Raw genomic sequence first — 16002 nt, 5'->3', positions numbered from 1 at the left:
CAGGTATTCACCCTCTTGCCAGCTGATGGGGTGCCTGCAGCAGGGTTTTGAGGTGTTTTTTGGCCCAGTTTTTACCGCTCTACCCCTGTGGTGTTGCACCGCTTTGCTCCTGCTGAGCGTGGGATCCTGCTCCCTGCACGGTGGCTCCACCAGAGGCTTTTTCCAGGTGTGAGGGAGGTGTTAATGCTCGGGTCTGGGTGCAGAGGGAAGTCAGGGCTCACCATGCTGCAGAACTACTTCATCAGCACCCGCTGTCTGCAGAGGGGAAACCAAGGCTGGCAGCAGTCTCCGGCAGGCAGGGTGCTGGAGGCAGGGAGCACCAGTCCCATGGGTGCCAGCTGGTCCCTTGCACAAGGCTACCTGCTGCGGCTGGCCCCTGGGAGCTGCAAATTTGGGGGGCGAAAAGGGCACGGGGTGATTTTTCTTATTGCTGTCCCTGTGCTCTGGCCTGTACCTAGGTCTGCAGAGCTGGTGACGGTGTCTGCATCTGCTCAGTAGTTAGCAAGGGATCTGTACTGCACGTATCTGCTTTCAAGCCTGGTATCTCTGCCCAGCCAAGCCATGCGGCTGCATCCCCAGCACGCTGGGTGTTCAGAAACGCCTGTACTCAAATCTTCTGTGTTTCCAGAAACCTTCCCTGTAGCAGCAGGCGTGATCGCATCCTTGGGGTGGGGCAGAGGCAGCCCCCCAAGCCGAGGGCAGGAGCGGTGCTGACCTTCCCGGGGTGGGCAGCAGAGCTGGGGAGAAGAGGGGCTCCAGCAAAGGCACCTTCCTGCGCATCTGGAGAGCAGCTGGGTAGGACCCCTGCCTGCAGGAGCCAAGGGGCTGTGGGGCACCTAGCAGGGTGCTGGATCTCATGGCTTGCCCCACTAAGCGATGCTGAGCACCCCACTGACCGTCCTAAGCGAGAACTGTGGGGAGGGCTGCGATGCTTGGTTCGGAGGCTGGTGGCCAGATGCTTTCCCTGTCTCTTGGCCGTGGCTTTCTACAGGGGTCCCCTCCCTCCCGTGTCCCCGCAGGGCGCCCGGGTGTGGATCCCTGACTGTGTCGAAGTCTGGAGGGTGGCAGAAATAACCAGAGGCTACAAGGAAGGAGATGCCATTCTCCATCTCCAGCTGGAAGATGGCTCGGTAAGGCTCTAGCTGTGCAGCCCAGCAGGTCCCTCCTGTGCTTGCCATGTGGTTGGCCGTCCCCAGATGGGAGATAGTTCATCTCTGCACCCCCAAACCAGCCTGGGCTCCTCAGCAGGGTGTGGAGAAGCTCAAACATGGCCTGGACGTGTCCCATCTGGTGTCTGAGCAGGAGCCCAGACCCCTGAGGCTATGTCTGGCTCACCATGCCCTGTGTCCCCTGACTGCCCCGTAAGCTGGTCCTCACCGCCTCCTCCTGCCTGACTTCCCAAAAGGTCTCCAGCTGAGCTTGCTGTGCTGGCTGGGCCGTGATTCCTGGTGACTAACAGCCCAAGCATAGCCTGCAGACAGCGTCCCTCCTGCCGTGTGCTGCTCCCCACAGACCCATCCTGCCTTTGTGGGGCCGGCTGACCCCACTCAGCACTTGTCCTGCTCCGTCTCCATCCCCGCAGGCACTGGCCTACCCCATTGAGTTCCAGCTGCCGCCTCTCTGCAACCCCGACTGCCTCTCGGGCACCGATGACCTGGTGGCCCTGAGCTACCTGCACGAGCCAGCTGTGCTGCACTCGCTCCGCCGGCGGTTCCTGGAGGCCAATGCCATCTACACCTACTGCGGTGAGCCCTGTGCACCCCCTCCTGCTCCCCATCCTGTGCCCCTTCCCCATGGTTCCCCGGGACAGGTGCCCCTCCTGCCCCTTGCACAGCCCTCTTCTTCCAGGTATCATCCTCGTTGCTATCAACCCCTACAAGCCGTTGCCCATCTATGAGGAGGAGGTGATTTACGCCTACAGCGGCCACGAAATGGGGGGCATGGATCCCCACATCTTTGCTTTGGCAGAGGAGGCGTACAAGCAGATGGTGAGGTGAGAGCATCACGTGGGAGCATCCTTGGGGTTGCAATGGGGAAGGACTGAAGTCCCCTCTGGACTGTGGTGTGTCTGTGGAAACCAGTCCTGTTGGGTCACGGGCTGTCCCCAGCTCATGTTCCCCTCTGGCAGGTTTGGGAAGAACCAGTCCCTCATCATCAGTGGTGAGTCGGGTGCGGGGAAGACTGTGTCAGCCAAGTATGCCATGAGATACTTCACCACTGTCGGGGGCTGCCTAGGCGACTCCAGCATGGAGGAGAAGGTGCTGGCCTCCAGCCCCATCATGGAGGTGGGTCCCCCTGTATCCCCAGGCTCTGCAGGTGGATAGCTGGGGTGTTCCTGCAGGCTCTCCCCATGCTCCTCGTGGTCTGTATCCCTGATGTGATGCTGTGTCTGTCCCCCTGCCCTGTAAAATGGGTGGCAGGGACTGAACTTCTCCAGAGCATCTGGAGATCTGGGGCAACCTAAAACCTCCTGCCCTCCTTCCCCACCAGGCCTTTGGGAATGCAAAGACAACCAGGAATGACAACAGTAGCCGCTTTGGGAAGTACATTGAGATTGGCTTCAGCCAAATGCATGTCACAGGGGCCACCATCAAAACCTACCTGCTGGAGAAGTCCCGTGTCACCTTCCAGGTGGGTTTCTGGGGTGGCATGGGGACAGGGCTGAGTGGGAGCCCCAATCCTTGGAGTGGGAGGGTGCTCCTCCTGGGCATCCCCCAGGGAAGCAACCCCAGCACTGCTGAGTTGAGCTGGGAGAGGGGAAGGTGTCCCTTGTCCCCAAATCTGGGGCTGCAGCACTGCTGCAGGGGAGCAGGGTGGCCCAAGGTGATCGGGCTTCTTAGTGATTTTCTTGCTCATCCACAGGCGAAAGCAGAGAGGAACTACCACATCTTCTACCAGCTCTGTGCCTCGGCCACCCTGCCCGAGCTCCAGGGCCTGGGTCTCTGTGAGTGCCCCCATGTGCCCCGCACGAGCCCCATGGCACAGCTTGCTGCCAGCCTGTCCCGTGCCAGGCAGTGCCAGGCCTTCCTGCCCTCCCCAGCTGGGTGCTGGAGGAGGCTCTGCTGCTGATGGGCACCCTGGGGTGTGGGATGAGGGTGGCTGGGAGCCCTGTGGGGCAGGTTGTGCTGGTCCACAGCCTGACCCATCTTGCCCACAGGTGGGGCAGAGTCCTTCCACTACACCCGCCAGGGCCAGTGCACCGCTGCTCAGAGCACCAATGATGCAGCCGACTTGGACAGCACGCGGCATGCCTTCTCGCTCCTGGGTACTGTCGTGGCTGGGCATGGGTGGGGAGGAGGTGGGCAGGGCTGGTTGTCCCACTGCCCTCATCCTGATGCTGGTGTAGGAGTGCTGGTGCCAGACATCCCAGTGCTGGGGAGCCTGGCTATCTACTGGCCGTTCCCATCCCTCCAGTTTGTGTGATGTGGGGTGGGGGGAGCCTGGGGAGTCCCTCATGCCTGTGCTGTGCCTGCAGGTGTCCCCGAGGCCGACCAGCTGGAGCTATTCAGCATCCTGGCTGCCATCCTGCACCTGGGCAACATTGTGGTCAGAGGGAGGGACCGCCGTGGGGATGGCTGCTTTGTGGAGGTGGGCGAGAGCTTGCTGCCTGCATCCCAAACTGGCCCCTGAGCTGCGCTGGCTGCAGGAGCCACATCTGAGCGATACTGCGGTGACGGGGTCTGTCCCTTTGCAGCCTGCCGATGAGGCCTTAGGGCTGTTCTGTGCGCTGCTGGGTGTCGAGGCATCGCAGGTGATGCGCTGGCTCTGCCACAGCAAGCTGGTCACTGCTGGTGAGACCTACCTGAAGCCCCTCTCCAGGCAGCAGGCGCTTGACTCCCGGGATGCCCTGGCCAAGCATATGTATGGGCAGGTCTTCAGGTGGATGGTGAGCAGGATCAACCGTGCCCTGCGGTCACTGGAGGGCCACCATACCTCCATTGGCATCCTGGACATTTATGGGTAAGAGCAGCAACCCTCTCCTGGGCTGCCCGGACGAGCATGGTCCTGCTCCTGCGTCGGCCGTGGGTCTGCAGCCATCGACTGCTCCAGCTGGCACGTGGGGCAGTACCGGTCCCTGCACCGGGGCCAGCTGGGTGCCTGTGCCTGGAGCTCGTGGCTGGCTGGGGTGGCTCTGCCCAGCAGCTGCCTCAGGCAGGTCTCTGCTGCCCACAGGTTTGAGATGTTTGAGCTCAACAGCTTTGAGCAGTTCTGCATCAACTATGCCAATGAGAAGCTGCAACAGCTCTTCAATCTGGTGAGTGTCGCCCAGATGTGTCTCCTTGCTGGGAGGTAGCAAGGGTGAGCCCTGCACATCCCCGCTGCACTGTTGCTTTTGGTGCTCTCTGCCTTGAATGTGGTTGGTGCTTCAGTCCCTGCAACCATGGGGCTCCGGAAGGCTGCTGGAGCTGGGTACGGTCCTTCCTTTCTCCCAAAGTGCTCCTACTCCAGGAGAAGGGCTGCTCGGGTGTCTTATGGAAACCAAGCCACTGCCTGCAGCCTGCCTGGTGGCTGGCCACCTTTGTCCCCTCCTGGCTCAGTCTGCTCTGCTCTCCCTGCCCTCCAGCATGTCTTCAAGCTGGAGCAGGAGGAGTATGTGACTGAGGAGATCCCTTGGGTCTTCGTTGACTTCTGTGACAACCAACCATGCATTGAGCTCATCGAGGGCCGGCTTGGCATCCTGGACCTGTTGAATGAAGAGTGCAAGGTGGGCAAGGGGTGCTGGGAGCAGGCTGCCGTGGCTACCCAGAGGCCCCCCCCTGCCCCTTCTGACCCATTTGCCTTTCAGATGCCCCAAGGCAGTGATGGGAGCTGGGCCCAGAAGCTTTACCAGACCCATGTCAGCAGCTCCCACTTCCAGAAGCCCAAGAGGCCCATGGATGCTTTTGTTGTCTGCCACTTTGCTGGCAAGGTAGGGAAAGCCGTGGCAGTACAGCCCTGGGCAGGGAGGGCTGGGCAGTGGCTCTGCACCAGTGGCCACCCAGCCTGCCCGAGTGGCCGTGGCAGCTGCCTGCACCCTCCCAGGCTGGGAAGCAGATCCTGCTGGCGCTGCTGCTGCTAAGTGCTGGGCTGCAACTCTTTAACTGAGGGTAAAAATATGGAAACTCTGCCTGCAATGGTTCCCATCAGTAGCCTTGCAGTAGGGCAGGAGCTAGGCAGCGTGGCCACCAGCTCCGATTCCTCCAAGGACTTCCAAAAGCCTTGGAACTGTGTCCAAGCAGAGCCCTGCACCAAACTGGTCTGGGAAGCTGGAGGCTAGTGCTGGTGCTTGCCTTGTCTCCTGCCAGGTGGAATACCAGTGTGATGGGTTTGTGGAGAAGAACAGGGATGCTGTCCCTGAGGAGCTGGTGGGGCTGCTGCGAGCCAGCAAGGTGAGAGCCACTCTGAGCAGGGGCTGTGTAGGGCAGAGCCTGGCTGGCTTGTGGCCCTGGGAGCCTGGGGCTGGGAAGGACTGATGGTGTAGGGGGTATAAACTGTGCAGGGTAAACCCCTGTCTGCGTGCCGGCACAGCCCCATGCAGTGCTGGCCATGGTCAGGGTGCCCTGAGATTTGGGTGCTCCCCACCCTGTTCCCCTGCCTTGGGCTTCCCCATCTTGGGGGACACCTTGGCTCTGCTGAGAGGGCTGGAGGGTCCTGCTGCTTCCAGGTCTCTAATGCTGTCACTTCTCCTTTCCACCCTGCGTGGCCCTGGCAGAAGGTAAGGGACATCTTGGAGGGCCCTTGAGCACACCTGGGAAGGTGCCTGTGGCTTGCACTTGGTTTTTCCTGGGGGAAGCAGCAGGCAGGGGCACAGCTGGATCTGGCACATCTGTGCTGTTGCAGGGCAGAGGACCGTGCACTGGGCTGGCTTCTGTGGAGCCTGTGGTCTTCTGGGGCTGTGTCTCCTGGTGGTGATGGCTCTCTGGGTATTGGGTGATGCTCGCTGCAAGGTCTGCCTGGCTCTCACAGCTCTGCTCTGTGCAGTCTGCCCTGCTCGCTGAGCTCTTCCTGGAGGAAGGGGATGGCCCCATGTCCCTGCAGTCCCGCAGGTCCAGTGGGCCCAGGGTGGCTGGTCGCCCCAGCCGCAGATCACTGCCCAGTAGCCAAAAGAGCAAGAAGTCCATCTCCAGCCAGGTATGGGGTGGAGGGGGAGATGTGCTGGCCCTGGACTACTGGGGCTGGGGTAGCCCCAAGGGGACCCATGTGTGTCCTGGCCTGGGGAACCCCCCAAGCCCCAGGCTGTTCCTGCTGGCCCTGACCACGCTTTACTTGTCCTCTGCAGTTCAAAGCCTCTCTGAACCGGCTGATGGAGACGCTGGGCAGCACCACAGCGCACTACATCCGCTGTATCAAACCCAACGATGGCAAGCAGCCCTTTGTGTGAGTGCCTGGCCAGGGAGGCTGGAGGGGATGGGGCTGGGACCACTGTGGGGCACTGCTGTCCCTCCAATCTGTGTCCCTCTTGCCCTGGCCCTGCATAGCTTGGAGCGTGCCAAGCTGGCTGGGACCCATTCTAGATCAGCCCCTCTTTGCCCCAGGTTTGACTGCAGGCGAGTAGTGGAGCAGCTACGAGCCTGTGGGGTCCTGGAGACCATCCGGATCAGTGCCTCAGGCTACCCCTCCAGGTACCCCCCTGCTTCAGCAGCACCCTGGGTGCTCGCCCTCTCTCCAGGCACAGCACCTCTGACCCCGCTCTGTCCCCCACAGGTGGACATACCAGGAGTTCTTAGAGAGGTACAGGGCTCTGGTGAGCAGAGAGGAGCTGATGGGCACCGATGAGAAGCAGATCTGCAGCCTTGCCCTTGAGAGACTGCTCCAAGTAAGGGTCCTGCTGGGGGGGGGGGGGTGCAGCTGTGGTACCACAGTATCACTTGCAGATGCCTCTCCCCATGTGTGAGTGCCCAATGGGGTACAGAGATGGGTGAGCTGGGAGATGGGGAGGAACTCCAGGGAGGTTGGATGGGGAGATCAGTGGCATGAGGAGCATCGCTTCTGGGGGAGCCTGGCTGGGGTATGTTTTGTCCCTGGCACTGACTCCACCCTCGTACACAGGACCCCAGCAAGTACCAGTGTGGGAAGAGCAAGGTGTTTTTCCGGGCTGGCCAAGTGGCTTACCTGGAGGAGCTGCGGTACCGGCGGCTGAGGGCAGCCTGCACCCTGCTGCAGAGGCACCTGCGGGGCTGGCTGGCACGGAGGCACTTTGGACAGGCACGTGCCGCAGCAGTCTGCCTGCAGCGCCATGCCCGGGGCATGTTGGCCCGGAGGTGAGCAGGGGATGGGGCTTGGAGGGAGCTGCAATGAGCGGAGACAGAGCTCAGCCTTGGGGTGAGCTAGCTGGTGCAGTGGCTCTGGGCTGGGCGTTGACCTGGGTGTCCCTGTGGTATGGGCTGGGCTGCAGGCTTTGCCCTCCCCCCGCCCAGCTCTCTGCCCTCCCTGCAGGTTCGCCAGGACGCTGCGAAGGACCAGGGCTGCTGTGATGCTGCAGAAGACCCTGAGGATGGTTCTGGCCAGGCGCTCCTACCTACGCACGCGCCAGGCTGTCATCACCATCCAAGCCTTTGCCCGGGGCATGTTTGCCCGGCGTCTTTACCAACAGGTAGGAGCCTGGCAGGGCAGTGGGTGTCCCATCCCACCTGGGGGGCTGCGCCGCTGGCGGTGCCGCTGCCTCATCTCTCCATCCACAGATGGTGTGGCACCAGAAAGCCGTGGTGATCCAGGCTGCTGTCAGGGGCTGGCTGGCCCGGACCCACTACGCCCGCCTGCGTGGGGCTGTCATCTACCTGCAGTGCTGCTACCGCCGGGTGCGGGCGTGCCGGGAGCTGCGGCGGCTGCGTGTGGAGGCACGCTCGGTTGAGCGCTACAAGCAGCTGCATAGGGGCATGGAGATCAAGGTGATACAGCTGCAGTGCAGGCTGGACGAGCAGGTGGGTGCTGGCTTCAGCCCTTGGTGGGTTCCAGGGTGTGGGGGCAGCTGCTTTTTGCTGACCACTTCTTAGCGGTCTCTGTGCAGTGAAAACTGTGCCTGCCCTTGTCTTCAGTCCTCTCCCAGCCGTGGGGCAGGAGCTGACCCTGCCTGACGTGTGTCCCCAGGCAGGAGTTGTGCATCTGGGTCTTATTCCTGGGTTTTCAATGCTCCCTATGGATGTGGGGCTGGTGGCCCTGGGGATGGGCTGGGCACCCTCCTGGGTGCTTGGTTGGGTGCAGCCAGCCAGTGTCATGTGCTGGGAACGGTTTCGGCACGGCGTGTCTCCCAACACGCTCCTGCCGGCAGCATCTGCTGTCACCGTGTGGGGGAGTGTCTCAGCTTTGGCTGTCACCACTCCATTTCTGGGGGTGTCTGTGGAGGGGGAGGGAGGGCTCCCATGGTGTGATCCTGTCTCTGGGGGTTGGGGGAAGCAGGGCTGGAAAATCCTGCTGTTGGGGCTGGCCAGGAGGTGGGTAATGGGCTGTAAAGCCATGGCAAAGCTCAGGCATGGCTCCACGTGGGATGGCATGTCACGGAGAGCTGATCTCCCAGGCCTGAGCTCTGTTTGAGGTGATACTGGAGGCTCAGGGCTCCAGACAGATGGGTGGAAAATGGGGTGTCCAGGTTCATTGCAGAGGGCAGCCTGAGTCTGCATGGGCTCTCATTGATGGGAGACATGGGGATGTGCCCTTGTTCCCGGCCACCTGCCTGACACGCTCTGCCTGTTGGCCCAAGGCCCAGGAGAAGCAGCGGCTGATGGAGCAGCTCTCAGGGCTGAACAATGCCCATGCTGAGGAGGTGCAGCGCCTGCAGGCCGAGATGCAGCGGCTGCGGGAGGATGTGGCCCGTGATGCCCAGGTCCAGCAGCTGCGGGAGCGGCCGGCCGAGCTGGAGAGGCACAGCATGAAGAGCTGCCTGGGCCAGGAGGTCGAGGAGCTCAGGCAGGTCTGTCTGTCCAGGGGATGCTCTTGCTCTGCTGGGGCTCCACGGGGCTCTCCAGGGACCTGGCAGCATGCTGTGCTTCCTGCTGTGGGGTGGTCCCTGGAGAAGACCTCTGGCAGGCAGGGCTGGCCCCGGGCAGGGCTCTGGCTGTACTTGCCCCTCTGCTTTCCCGCAGCGCTTGGCAGAGGTGGAAGCCACGAAGCTGCAGCTGGGAGAGGAGAGGGATGCCCTGATCCAGCGCATGTTGGAGCAGTCACAGGATCTGGAAGGTAAAAGGGGACCTTAGAAACCCCCATCCCATTCCCCTGGGTATGGGCTGGTCCTGCAGGCTTGGTGTGTTCCTGCCTGTCCCCTCGCATAGGGTCCTAGCTCCTCCTGTCCCCACTCCCTGCTGTGTCTGTCCCCACAGAGCAGCACCAGCGTGCGGCACGAGAGAGCCAGGGGCTGCTGCAGGAGCTGGAGGAGGAGCGGGCCCGCTACCAGAGCCTGGTGCAGGAGTACACCCGCCTGGAGCAGGGCTATGAGAACCTGCGGGATGAGGTGGCCTTCCACAGGGTGAGGGGCTGGCAGGGACCAGGGAGGCTCAGGGCAACCCCTCCCTCGGCTCCCTGTGGGGAGTGGGCAGCGCTGGCTGGCCCAGGGCACCCTCACCCTCTGCGGGAGAAGCGGGCTCCCCAGCTCATGTGCTGGGGGATCCCCAAGCCAAGGCATCCTCCTGAGGCTATTGCTGCTCTGCCCCAGCTGATGTGCCAGCAGGCGCTTGGGGTGCGGAGGAACAACCTTGTCCTTCTCTCCCCACTCAGCAAAGCACCTTGAGGCGGTCCCCTTCATCAGAGAGCTTCTTGGGCTCCGAGAGCAGCTACTTGTCCTCCATGTCCACAGCTCCCTCACGAGATGGCTCCGACCAGCAGGCTGAGGCTAGTGGTGACACTGGTGGGGACAGCGGGGTGGGGGTGACAAGTGGACCGTCCCTTCCCTGGCTACAGGGACAGTGCTGCCCTGGGGCTCCTGGCTGGGAGCTGGTCCCATCAGGGAGGGGTGTCTGCAGGTGTTCGGGCACTGGTGCCCAGCACGGGCTGCTGTGCCAAACCCCGTCTCTGCACCCAGGGGCTGGAGGAGCGCTGGCAGCCAGTGCCAGAGGGGCCACAGCCCAGCGGTGAGGCGGTGCTGAACGGCGGTGTGGGCCAGGATTCCTTTGAGAAGGCGTACCTTCTCCTCCTGGGGCAGCTCAACACCATCAGTGAGGAGCTGGCCCGGACCCGGGAGGAGCTGCGGAGAGCCAAGGCCCCCGTGGAGCCGGAGGAGAGGAAACCGTTGGACTTCCTCAAGCGCAGGGTGAGCCCCTGCCCCACTGCCGTGAGCAGGGCCGGATCCGGGCTGGCAGGGCTGGCCTCAGCCTGCTCTCCCCTCCCTGCAGAACATAGCTGAGATGCTGGGGCTGGGCAGGAGCCCAGAGAAGGTGGCAGTGGATGATGACTTGAAGCATGCATATGATGCAGTGCAGGTTGCCAACAGGTGAGTGTGGTCCCAGGGAGATGGTCCCCAGCTGAGGCTCGTTTCCCCAAACGGGCTGCTGGATCCATGCTGCTGGTGGGGCTTTCCCTGGTGTTCTAGCCAGCCACGGCTTGGGTTGCACCTGCCTGGCCTCTGTGGTGCTGGGCAGCTGCAAATCCTCTTCGAAGCAGCCACCTCCTCAATACCATTAGCACCGTAGCCCCAGCTGGGCTGGGAGAGCAAGGGCAGCCTGCCCCTCGCTGCCCAGCTGGGGGGGGTGGCCCTGGCTCTCCTTCCCTTCTCTCCAGCACACCCACCTGTGTTTTTCCTGGGGGACTGGAGCATCCCACCTTGCTCTGAGCACAGGCACACTCACTGCATGAGCAGACTGGGTGCCCTGGGCTCAACAGGAGCCTCCTAAGAGGGCAGGGCTGGTGCAGCCTGTTCCTGGGCTGTGCTGTGTGTGCTCGAGGCTGAGTGCGGCCGGAGGGGAGATGATGCTCTGTTAGCACAGCTGGGTCCGTGCTGCCCTCGGGGTGCCTGGGCAGGGGGAGAGTTCCCAGCTCTGAGGCTTCAGGGGAGAAATACCTCCTCAGCAGCCTCCCCAAGGGATGGGGTGTGGCAGCTGAAGGAGGTTGGTGCCTCAGTTTCCCTGGGTGCATGTGTGCAGGCTGCTGGCGAGTCAGCTGCGGGAGGAGAAGCAGCAGCATGAGGAGGAGGTAGAAGGGCTGCACCTCGACATCTGCTCCCTCAAGCAGCTGAGCCAGCAGCAGGCAGCCCTCATCCAGGACCTGCAGCGGCACCAGGGGCAGGAGGGGCTGCAGCACCATGTCCTGCGGCTCAAGGAGGAGAACTGGGTAAGGGGTGGGGGTGGGCGGGCAGGACCGGGTGTGGGGCTGGCTTCCACCCCCTTGCCCCGTGGTGAGCTGCAGCAGCCCCTTAGGGAGCAATGTGGGGGACCCTGCTGCATCCCCCAACTCTGCTCCGCTCGGTGGGTGCTGGTGGGGGTGTCCAGCTGAGAGAGGCTGGCTGAGCCCTGCCGGGGCTGTCCTTGCCCAGGAGCTGGCCCAGAAGCTGGAGAAGCAGGAGAGGACCACACTGAAGCTCCAGAAGCAGTTGAGAGCCTATGCGAAGCAGATCCAGGAGCTCACAGGCAAGTGCCTGCCTGGGAGGGAGGCATGGGGCTGGCTGGAGGGTCACCAGCCTGGCTTGAGGCTTGGGCATTGCCCAGCCTCAACATGAGGAGCAGAGTCTCCCTGAAAGAGAGATGCTGGGGAGCATCTGCTTGGATTGAGCTGAGGGGACCTCATCTGGGTCCCACAGCCCAGGACACAGCAGGATGTGACCTGTGCTCCTCTCCCCCAGTGAAGAGAGAGGCTACTGGGCCAGCACAGGAGATGGCAGCGTCTGCTGTGGTCCTGTCACGGCCCCCCGTGGTCCCATCCCTGGCTGGGCTGTCCCAGGCCATGCTAGCATGGAGGATGGAGGACGAAGGGCGCATTATCAAGGCCATCGTCACAGGTAGGGTTTGGAGAGATGGGGACTGCTTACCCCAGCTTGGTCCCTGCTTGGGTTTCTTGCCAACCTCTGTGTGAGCTCATCCTTTCAGTATTGCTGGGGCAGCATCCTGCCTGGCTCAGGACCAGCTTTCCATAGCTGCCTGGATCCCAACTGTCCTGCTCTCTCCTGCAGACTACAAACCACAGAGCAACCCTGGGGCGCTCCCAGATCTGCCAGCCTACATCCTCTTCCTGTGCTTCCGGCACGCAGACCACTGCTGCGATGAGCCGCGGGCCCGCTCGCTCCTGGATGCGGCCATTGATGCCATCAAAAGGATCATGAAGGTGCTGGGCTTGGAGGTGTGGGTTGGGCTGAGGAGCAGGACCTTCACTGGCCAAGGCAGGGGTGGCACTGGGGCAGCAGCCTGGCCCCAGGGCACAGCGTGTGCCTGACTGCAGTGTCCAGCCTGAGCATCTCCTGGGGTGAGGGGTGCCCCGGGCGCTGCAGGGCTCCTTGTGAGCGGGTCCGACAGCTCTGCACCCCCGCAGCCCTCATCAGGCTGCAGCTAGCTCGGTGTGGCTCCCGGAGCTACTGTGGGCTGCAAGGGCTTGCTGCTGTCACCGCCAGAGCCCTGCCGAGCCCAGTGCTGTCTGTTCCCTCCTGCAGAAGCACAGCGATGACTTTGACGTGGTGGCACTCTGGCTAGGCAACACCTGCCGGCTCCTGAACTGCCTGCGCCAGTACAGCCAGGATGAGGTAGGGCTGGGCTGCGGGGGGTCTGCCACCTCCCTGGGAAGGGTGGGAGCTTAGTGGGGACAGGGTTTGTCCCCACCTGGGGCTGCGTCCTCTTTGCCCCCAACCCAGGTAGGCAGGGATGTGCCTGGCTGACGCTGCTCCACCCTTGCTCGGGCACCCAGCTGTGTGCCCTGGTACTGCTGGCTCTGACCCAGCCTGTGCCCGCAGAGCTACTGGCAGGGGAACACGGCACGGCAGAACGAGCATCGCCTGCGGAACGTGGACCCCCAGAGCTCCTGCCACAGCCTGGGTGCCCTGGCTGTCCAGCTCTACCAGCAGCTCATCCGCACCGCTGAGAAGCACCTCAAACCCATGATTGGTATGGCCTGGGCTTGGGGGGCTTGCAGGGCGCTCATGGGGTGCTGGTTCAGGGAGGGAGCGCTGTGCTCAGCTGTGTGAACTGCCTGCTCCGTTACAGAGGCTGTACCCAGAGGGGGAAGGTAGGCTGTGAATTGGGGGCCCCCTTCTGTGAGGCACCATCTGCTCCTCGAGCCTCCGGGCTTGGAGGAGGTGGCTGGGGAGCTAAAGTGGGCTCAGCACCCCGGGGACCTTGGCCTGCATCCATGGGGAGCTCTATTCCCCCATGCCCCGCTGTGCAGCCTCATAGAGCAGGGCCAGCCTGGAGGTGTCATCGGCCCCTGCATCCCCAACAGGGACACAGAGCCAAGGAGCAGCGTCCTGGCTGCTTGAGGCACAATGCAGGGTCTCTGCCTCGGTACGATGAGCCTTTTCTACCCTTTAGTTGCCGCAATGCTGGAGAGTGAGCCCATACAGGGCTTGTCCTCCTCCTGCCCTCCTGGCCACCGCCGGTCCTTGGCAGCCCCTGCCCACACCCTGCCTGAGCTGCTGCAGCAGCTGGGCTCCTTCCGTGCAGCGCTGGACCGCCATGGGCTGGCCCCCAGCGTGGGGCACCAGGCCCTGCGCCAGCTCCTCTTTCTCGTCAGCGGCACCACCCTCAACTACCTGCTGCTGCGAAAGGACACGTGCTCCTGGAGCCGCGGCATCCAGCTGAGGTCAGTCCCCGTGCAGGACGGGTGTATCTGGGGGAGCCGGGGCATGGCCCGTGCCCCCCCAACCTGGTCTCCCCGGCAGGTACAACATCAGCCAGCTGGAGCAGTGGCTGCGGGCAGAGGGGCTGCAGCAGAGTGGGGCCCATGAGGTGCTGGAGCCCCTGGTCCAGGCTGCCCAGCTGCTGCAGGTGAAGAAGGTGACAGAGGAGGACGCTGGAGCTCTCTGCAGCCTGTGCACGGTGCTGTCACCCCAGCAGGTACTGGGGGGGTTGGGGCTGGCTGCCTGCTGGGCACTTGTCGTGTCCCCGAGCGCACCAGGGATGCACCGGCACTGGGGTGGGGACCACGCCATACTCGGAAGTGTCTGGATATGCCCAGCCCTTCCCTGTTCATGGTCCCCACCATTTCCTCCAGGTTGTGAAGATCCTCCGGGCTTACACCCCGGCTGTCGGGCTGGAGGAGCGCATCAGCCCCAGCTTTATCAGCAGTGTTGAGGTAAGTGGGACCTGGGGGCCAGTGCTGGGGGGGGGGGCTGTCCTGCATGGGCCCCCCGCAGTGGGGCAGCCCTGGGTGCAAGCACTGTGTCCCTGTAGAAGCAGCTGCTGGACCAGCATGGAAGGGGACCCAGCCAGCTCCTGGTGGACACCAGCCACCTCTTCCCTGTGCACCTGCCCTTCACCGCCTCCCCCCTGCACCTGGATGAGCTCCGCATCCCTGATGCCCTCGACCTGGCCTTCCTCGTCCGCCTCTGAGCCCAGGTCTGGCCCTGGGGCCACTGCCAGTGCCCCATCGAGGGGTGTCTGAACCCCCTGAGGTGTGGGAAGCCCATGAAGCACTTTGTATGTGTGCCATTCTTCTGGGAAGTTGTTTATTTATTGGAACTCAGGTGCCTTGTTTGTGGCACAGCCAGGGCCCATGGCAGTCCTGTGCTGGGGCTTTTGGCCACTTTTTAATGCTCTGAAGTTAATAAAAGTCTTTGCAGATAACTTTGGAGTCTGAGGCTGTCTGGGGTGGGTGCGCTGTTTGCAGGGTGGGGGGAGGGAGCTCGAGGACCATCCCTGGGGCACTGCTGGGGCTTTTCATGAATTATGGAATGGTTTGGGTTGGAGAGTACCTTTAAAGCTCATCTAGTTCCAACCCCCTGCAAGGGGAAGGGATATATCTCACTAGATAATGGTGTTCAAAGCTGCATCCAACCTGCCTTTAAATGCTTCCACGATGGGGTGCCACAGCTTCTCTGGGCAACCTGTTTCAGAGTCTCACCACCTTTACTGTAAGACATATCTTAAGTCCAATCTAAATCTTAAGTCCAATCTACTCTCTTTCAGTTTGCCCCAGAACAGCAGCTGGGCCCACAGAGGGCCCCGGGGCTCTTTGGAGGGTAGCAGGGTCCTGCATGGGCTCTGGCAAAGCACTGATGAGTTATTCTACAGGCAACTGGGAGAGAGCTGTGGATCAGTAGCCCTTGTCCAGAGGAAAAAGGAATTGTAGGATCTCTGGAAGCGAGGTCAGGCTTCGCAGGAAGATGACGGAGCCGTGGTTCATATGTGCAGGCAGGAGACACGAAAGGTCAAAGCTCAATTAGAGTTGAAAGCGGCCAGTGCTGTGTCAGGCAGCAAGAAGGGTTTTTGAAGTACGTTCATAGCAAGAGGCGTCCCACAGAAAACACTGGAGTGATACTTGTTGAAGACGGTCACCTGACAAATAGGAATGAAGAAGAAGGGGGGGCATTCAGGGCTTTTTTTTTTTTTTGCCTAAGTCTTTGGTAATAGTGATAGACCTTTGGCTGCCCGGTCCCCTGAGTCGGAGGAGCACGAGTGTGGGAACGGTGACTTTCCATTTGTGGAGACTGAAACTGTGAGGGACCAGCTGTATCAGCTGAATGTTCACAAGTCCATGGGGCCTGATGGGATTCATCGCAGAGTGCTGAAGGAGCTAGCGGATGTTACAGCAGGACCCTCTTGATTGTCTACCAAAAGTCTGGGGAGTGTGGGGAGGTCCCTGCTGACTGGAAGCCAACGTTCTTCTGATTTATCAGAAGGCTGTGAGGGAGGGCCTGGGAAACTACAGCCCTGTGAGTCTAACCTCAGGGCCTGGAAGAAGATCATAGCGGGTGCTACTGAAAGGCACTGAAGGAATGACGCAATCATCAGGCACAGTCAACATGGGTTCACACAGGGCAAGTCCCGTTCAACCAACTGGATCCCCTTCTAGGATCAGGTCAGCCACCCAGTGGATGAAGGGAAGGCGGTGGATGTAGTTTGTCTGGATTTCAGGAAGGCTTTTGACACTGCCCCTCACCGAATCCTTCTGCCCAGT

General features: G+C 62.0%; 1 protein-coding gene across 1 annotated transcript; it reads left to right on the top strand.

Moving 5' to 3' along the window:
* Nucleotides 1–222: 222 nt before the first annotated feature.
* LOC142420527 (unconventional myosin-Vb-like) lies at nucleotides 223–14435 on the top strand. Its single transcript, XM_075524555.1, has 38 exons — nucleotides 223–414; nucleotides 1020–1130; nucleotides 1583–1745; nucleotides 1849–1993; nucleotides 2129–2285; nucleotides 2491–2631; nucleotides 2863–2944; nucleotides 3158–3265; nucleotides 3476–3588; nucleotides 3695–3960; nucleotides 4174–4255; nucleotides 4565–4705; nucleotides 4787–4909; nucleotides 5286–5369; nucleotides 5645–5695; nucleotides 5962–6111; nucleotides 6260–6357; nucleotides 6516–6602; nucleotides 6685–6796; nucleotides 7030–7241; nucleotides 7417–7573; nucleotides 7662–7901; nucleotides 8678–8887; nucleotides 9060–9153; nucleotides 9294–9439; nucleotides 9688–9831; nucleotides 9992–10219; nucleotides 10314–10399; nucleotides 11049–11235; nucleotides 11438–11531; nucleotides 11744–11899; nucleotides 12071–12222; nucleotides 12545–12634; nucleotides 12842–12992; nucleotides 13416–13686; nucleotides 13766–13940; nucleotides 14098–14178; nucleotides 14280–14435. Exons 1-38 carry the CDS (start codon nucleotides 223–225, stop codon nucleotides 14433–14435), a joined length of 5436 nt encoding a protein of 1811 aa, XP_075380670.1.
* The last annotated feature ends 1567 nt before the right edge of the window (nucleotides 14436–16002 follow it).

This window comes from Mycteria americana, chromosome 24 (assembly GCF_035582795.1).
Source record: "Mycteria americana isolate JAX WOST 10 ecotype Jacksonville Zoo and Gardens chromosome 24, USCA_MyAme_1.0, whole genome shotgun sequence".
In the NCBI taxonomy this organism is placed as follows: domain Eukaryota; kingdom Metazoa; phylum Chordata; class Aves; order Ciconiiformes; family Ciconiidae; genus Mycteria; species Mycteria americana.
This window is presented reverse-complemented; position numbering and strand designations above follow the sequence as displayed.